The sequence below is a fragment of the Cavia porcellus genome, unplaced genomic scaffold, assembly GCF_034190915.1.
Source record: "Cavia porcellus strain 051 isolate PalLab524CR breed Dunkin Hartley unplaced genomic scaffold, mCavPor4.1 scaffold_21, whole genome shotgun sequence".
NCBI lineage: Eukaryota > Metazoa > Chordata > Mammalia > Rodentia > Caviidae > Cavia > Cavia porcellus.
Genome location: NW_026947504.1, coordinates 64,790,640 through 64,796,498, shown reverse-complemented (window position 1 = coordinate 64,796,498; position 5,859 = coordinate 64,790,640). Strand labels below are relative to the sequence as shown.

Genomic DNA, 5,859 nt, shown 5'->3' with positions numbered 1-5,859 from the left:
ATGCCAAGGAGATGAAGGAACATATCAGTCAGAAATAGAAATGGACCCTCTGGAGTCTGTGCATGGAATGAGATCAGAGTTCTGATTTTTTTTTTTTAACAAGGTCTCACTATGCAGTTCAGGCTGATCTTGAACTTAATATGTAGCCAAAGATTGCCTTGAACGCATGACAATCCTCCTGCCTCAGCCGCCCAGGTACGAGGATTACAGGCATGTACCACCACATCTGGCTTCAGGGTCCAGACTTTCTTTTTCTTTTTTTCCATTTTGGGGGGCCTAGGGATCCAACCCAGGACACTGTGCATTCTAGGAAAGTGTTCTGTCTCCTGCTCCAAAGACCAGATTTATACTGCCTGTGAAGTTCAGGAGCCCAAGAAGGGAAACAATATAATATCCAGTCTAGGGCTGGGAATTTAGCTCAGCAGCATAAGCACCTGCTTTGCAAGTGTGAGGTTGTGAGTTCGATCCCTGGTACAAAAAAAAAAAAAATTAGTCTAAAACAATTGAAGTCTCTGGGATCTCAGTTGTTTTTTGGTTTAATGCAAAATGGGTTTAATCTCTAGGACTGCAAGAAGGAAAAAAGAAGAAAGAAAAAGAAAGAAAAAAGTAAGGGAGGGGAGAAAGAAAAAAAAAGAAAGAAAGAAATGAAAGGAAAAAGAAACAGACAATTCTTTTTTTTTTTTTTTTTGTCTTTTTCGTTTTTATCAGTACCAGGGATCGAACTCACGACTGCCTGCTTGCAAGGCAGGCACTTATGCTGCTGAGCTAAATCCCCAGCCCCAAAACAGACAATTCTTTAGAATCAATATCACAACTTAAGAAGTCATAAGAAAAACAGATCCTACTGACGATGAGCTCATAAGAAGTGACTTTGTGTGAGGAAGCAAACCTTCCCGAACCGGAGCCAGCAGAGACCTAGACCAGGTACTTGGCATCTCAAGGACTGCAGATACAGAATGACCTGAAAGAACCTGTAACTGAATTCAGATCTAGCATCTCAAACATCGAACCCGATGGCTCAGCCTCCGCCTAGCTTTTTCTTCTCATTGATGGCATCTGGTTCCTCCTGTCATACAGGCTCGAAATTCTAAGTCATCTTCAAGGTCTTTCTCTCTGGACTTCTTCCCTGAGTTACTGTCAGGAACTCAGTTTTATCATCTCTTCCTCTTTCCCTCTCCTCTCTATGCAGCTCAGCCCCTGCTGTTCCAGCCTTCTTGTCCCGAGAGTGCCCTCCTCCTCTGTTCTTCCTCCCATGCTGGTAAACTCCATGATTTCATATCCCTGAACCAAACTTCTGTAGTCAGAGCAGCCATCCCCAACGTGACCTAAACCTCCTTTTCCGGTTACATTGCCCTTTCCCGGCCCTCACCCAGCCTCCTACTCCTGGCACAGCAGTTTAGTAGTCCTCCCCACACCCGCCCCAGGGCTTCCCAGCAGTCTTTCCCCTCTGACTAGGATGCTCCTCCAGCACGCCTGCCAACTGAAGGTCCAGCCTCGCTTAAGCCTTCTAAAGACATGATGTCACAGAAGAACACATGCATCAGGGCTAGACACAGCTTGTTTCCAATTCCAGTTATGTCACCTAATAGCTCTGTGCCTTAAGCAGCGAGAAATCATGAGCTCGCTAAGCCTCTGTTTCTAATTATATAAAATGAGAATATACCTGCTTTGCAGAGTTGTGAGAAGTGGGGCTGGTCTAAGCCTGAGCACAGAACCCAGCCCCAGTCCTTGGCTTCTCTAACACGAGGCCCCTGCTCATTCATCTTTGCATCAGCAGTGTCTAGCACAGGAAGACTTGAAACACGGTGACTGATAAGAGTCAGCAAGAATCAGTCACGCAAAACTGCTGGGGGGAGGGGGAGCTGGCAGGTCTGCAGTTAGGAGAGCACCAGGGCCAATTTGTATTCTGTTACTCCAGGAGGACAGAGCCATGAGCAGCAGCTACACAGAGACTGATTTTATTTCAGGAGAGAAAGGACTAACTTTTAGTGCTGTATCATTGAGAACAGGTGTCAAACATAAACCCTTTGCCATTAAAAAATTACTCATATTGCATAAAGTGTTCCCAGGTTGGATGAGAGGGGTAAGATTAGATCCGTGATTCTTAATTTGAGGGGGTCCCAGGTATCTTTGAAAGCCGCCTTCTTTGGGAAAAGGGCCAAAGCATAATGTTTTGCACATAGTGCAGAATCTTCACACAGATCCTCAATAACAATCACCTGAAAACCCTTCTAAGGATACTGTCTGTGTTCCACTGTCCAATTTACTATGAATAATCATGGAGAGAGTCTTGTTGTCATCCTTATCTTCAAAGTTCACAGCCTTTTTTTTGTTTTGTTTTGAGCAGGGGCTCAGACTCATGACCTCACGCTTGCCAAGCAGGTACTCGTGCTGCTGAACTAAATCCCTGGCCTGAGAATTCACAACTTGTACAAAACACCAAGTCCACATCTAAATATTTGGTGCCTTTGGCCACAAATTAAGCATTCTACATGCTTTTTGATGGTGATTAAATGAATGAAATAACCAAAAGCTCCTTAAGGAAAGATATGTGCCATAAGAGAAAAGAGAAGGAAAAGAAGCAACTAAATGAAGCCGGTGGGGGAGACCAGCGAGAATGAGAAAGGCTGGGAAAGTAGTCAGGGTTAGAGAGGAGGGTGAACTTTGAGAAGTCTTAACTCCCAGCATCCTTGGCCAGGACCCAGCATCCCAGGGACCCTCTCAACTGTAGATTATGTGGGAGAAGACCTGTTCCCCCTCCTGTCAGCCTGATTATGCCAGCCCCTGCACATTTCCAGAAGCCACCAGGGAAAACCATTCACAGTGACGTGACTGTGAGCACGTCCAGAGGACACTCAAAACTGATTCTGAAACTTCTTTGCCTTTGTGAACTTAGGTTTCAATTTACTGCGTATGTAACTTTTATTGCTCCATTTATACTTGGTGGTGATTAAGTGCTTTAAGTTTTTTTTCTTAGAATATTATTATTCAAAGACTATTTGATTTCCAGCATAAACACTACTAAGAATAAAACCCAAGAAGAAAATACCTTGCCTAAAACAGAAAGGTGTTTTTGTTTGTTAACCTGAGTTGAATTTTCTCAAGGATTAGCCAGGCCTTTGGGTTCACATGGGCAGAGATAAACTTATCAGTCCTGGTCAGGATTTCTTGCCCTCCCTCCCCTGTGGGCTCTCAGGTGGAGACAGCCGTGGTTGTGGCTTTTCTGCAGGCTCCGCAGGCTCTTCAGAGCCTCGGGCAGCCCCTGGCCAGTGATGGCACTGCAGGCCAGAAGCTCCCAGCAGTGATCCTGGAATCTCTCCAGCCCCAGCCTGTTCCTAATCTCCAGCAGTGGAAGAGCATCAGATACATCCTGCTTGTTGGCCAGCACCAAGAAAGGTACATCGACCATGTTGGGGTCTCTAAGGATATTCGTGAGCTCTTCCATTGCCTCCGGCAACCGGGCTGCATCTGTGCTGTCCAGCACATACACAAGGATATCGGTGCCTTCCAGGTAGTCCTTCCAGCTGGGCCTGAGCTGGGCCTGCCCCCCGACATCCCAGAGAATCAGAGGTGTGTATCCCAGAACTTCAAGAGCCTCCACGTTGAAACCGATGGTAGGTACCGTCTTCACCAGCTGGTAGCCCTTCAGTCTGTACAGGAGTGTGGTCTTGCCTGCTGAGTCCAAGCCCATGATCACCACCTGGACTTTTGTCTTGTGACCTCTGGAATTCACAGAACCCATAGTGGCCAAAGCTGAATCCTAGGAGAGAAAGGCCAGAAGCACACATCAGCTAATTGTTTCTGGAAGTACACAGACCCACGCAGGCTCCTGGAAGAGCATGTGCTCCAAAACAGGGCCGATCTTTCCAGGATCAGGATTCAAACCCAGCCCCGGCTCTGAAAGGGCCGAGATGAGAGGGAGTGTGAGTCACCACCAGCTGACCGACCTCTGGGACCCACTGCAAGAAGAGCAGAGCGTGGGGCCTCCTGGAAGAGGAGTTGGGAGAGAAGTTCACTTTCCTTAGTGTTAAAGCGAAGAGGCAAAATGAAGTTACACTTAGTCCTACCCAGCTCAGTAGGTTCTGCAGAAAGATGTCCTCAGTTTGTGCTAGCCGGCAGCCTCTGATCTCTGTTTGCCTCCCTAAGTCTAAAACAGGAAGTGGCAGCCACACTGGGTCTCGGTCAGTGCTTGTGCAACCCCTGCAGCCCTGAAACTCCCCACAGTCTGGCGTGTTGTCCTGTTCATGGTGGCAGTGCTCAAGCAAGGTTATAAGTGGGGCGAGTGGTTTCCTCCACTGTTTTACCAAAGTGAATGTCCTCCAGAATGCTCCATGTATTTTTAAAGAACCCTATGCCTAAATTTTAAGGCATAAGACCTTTTTTCAATTTAGGAGAAACCTGGGGAAGGCAGAAAAGGGACATCACATCTCCAAGAGTGTGTTTCAGATGCCCCTAGAGGAAAAGAAGCCTCTGTCCACTCTCCTTGCCATGACAGAAGTAAGACAATTGAACTTACCTTGGTGCTCCGGTTAGCCCGCGGCTGGCGCTCCTCCTCTGCAGCTCTCTCCTGTCACAGGGCTGCTTTCTGCTGGTCAAGCATGTCCCAAGAGTGAGGCAGGAGGAAGTCCGCTGCCTGTTGCAATTTCTCTTTTATGCTTTTTTCCCAGATAGTTGGAGGCGGGGGCTGAGGAGTGGGTAGGGGTGGGACACCGTCCTCTAAGGAGACGTCACAGAGGCCGTCCAGCTCCTCAGTCTTGGTGGAGCTGGGCCCAGCATCAACTCCATCAACTCCCATTTCTCAGCAGCTCAGCCTGGATCCCCCAAGGGGACTGTACAGGCGTGGAACTGTGCCCACGTTCCACTGCCTTTTTTTTTTTGCTCTTCCTCTCATAATCCTGTTATCTTCTTGGGGAATAATTCTGAAAATCAGACCTTTTAGCACATGCATAAATGTTTTTCTCATGCATGGAGATTTATTTGCTTGAAAGCGTGAAAATTGTCAAAATCAAGATATATTGCTTTTGTCAAGCCCTCCCCCAAAAGATAAACAAAGAAGGGGATCCAAAGCCCTATGTCTGATAAGAACTATTCACAAAAGATGCTGCCTGCACTGTAACTTTACATAAAAATGCTTTTTCAAGGATATCTGCCCAGCAACTGTATTTTTTTTTGCCGCAAATTACTTTTTATTTGCAATACATGATTTTGCACACTTTTACTAAAAAACCAAATAGATTTCTAAACATGAAATAAATTTCTTGTATTACAGATAACTTACACACTCTGCATAAAGTAAATGCTCCAGGTGCTAGAACAGATCATCCACTCCTACAGTGTTTTTTTCAATTTTATTTGAAAAACGATAAAACTAAGGAAAATAAAACAAAAGAAAACCAGTAAAAAATAAACCAGTTTAAGTGATACAGGACTTCAAATCCTTACGAAACCAACAATAGTAAACATAATACCTTTTGTTGTCTTCCAAATAGCTTCAGATACTTTCGGACATAGTAAAAATTGAACAGATCAGAATAGAATAGAATCAATAAAGCCAAAACAGTGAGTGTAATAAAGGACTTCAAAACAGGCTACTAGTGAATCCAAAATGGCTACCATAATATGTCTTGTTATCTTTCAAATAGCTGCTCCTGCCATCTGATTTAATATAATCAAACAAAACAAAAGAGAATAAAACCTAACCCAACAAAACAGTGAAGATATGGTTTGCCTGTCAGGATGGCTTCCTGGTGAGGCCTGAATCCTCCACCCACAAAGTCTGGGAATGCTTAGACTCAGGGAGAGAAGCCTGGGTGTGGCTGCCCCCACTTGAGCAGCAGCCAGGGCGAGCTGCTGCTCTCC

At 45.7% G+C, this 5,859-nt stretch overlaps 1 protein-coding gene across 2 annotated transcripts; it reads right to left on the bottom strand.

Moving 5' to 3' along the window:
• Positions 1-245: 245 nt before the first annotated feature.
• On the bottom strand, positions 246-4,666 carry Arl11 (ADP ribosylation factor like GTPase 11). Of its 2 annotated transcripts, none has more exons than XM_013140941.2 (2): positions 4,068-4,161; positions 246-3,760 (listed from the first exon to the last, which is right to left on the bottom strand). In XM_013140941.2, exon 2 carries the CDS (start codon positions 3,740-3,742, stop codon positions 3,149-3,151), a length of 594 nt encoding a protein of 197 aa, XP_012996395.1. In that variant the 5' UTR covers positions 3,743-3,760; positions 4,068-4,161; the 3' UTR covers positions 246-3,148. The 2 variants fall into 2 exon arrangements, with proteins under 2 accessions (XP_012996395.1, XP_012996394.1); XM_013140940.2 differs by lacking the exon at positions 4,068-4,161 and adding an exon at positions 4,517-4,666 and having other exon boundaries at positions 1,943-3,760.
• Positions 4,667-5,859: the final 1,193 nt, after the last annotated feature.

What these genes read in the sequence shown, in the direction of transcription:
- Arl11 (XM_013140940.2), bottom strand. Translation starts at nt 3,742, where the DNA reads ATGGGTTCTGTGAATTCCAGAGGTCACAAGACAAAAGTCCAGGTGGTG.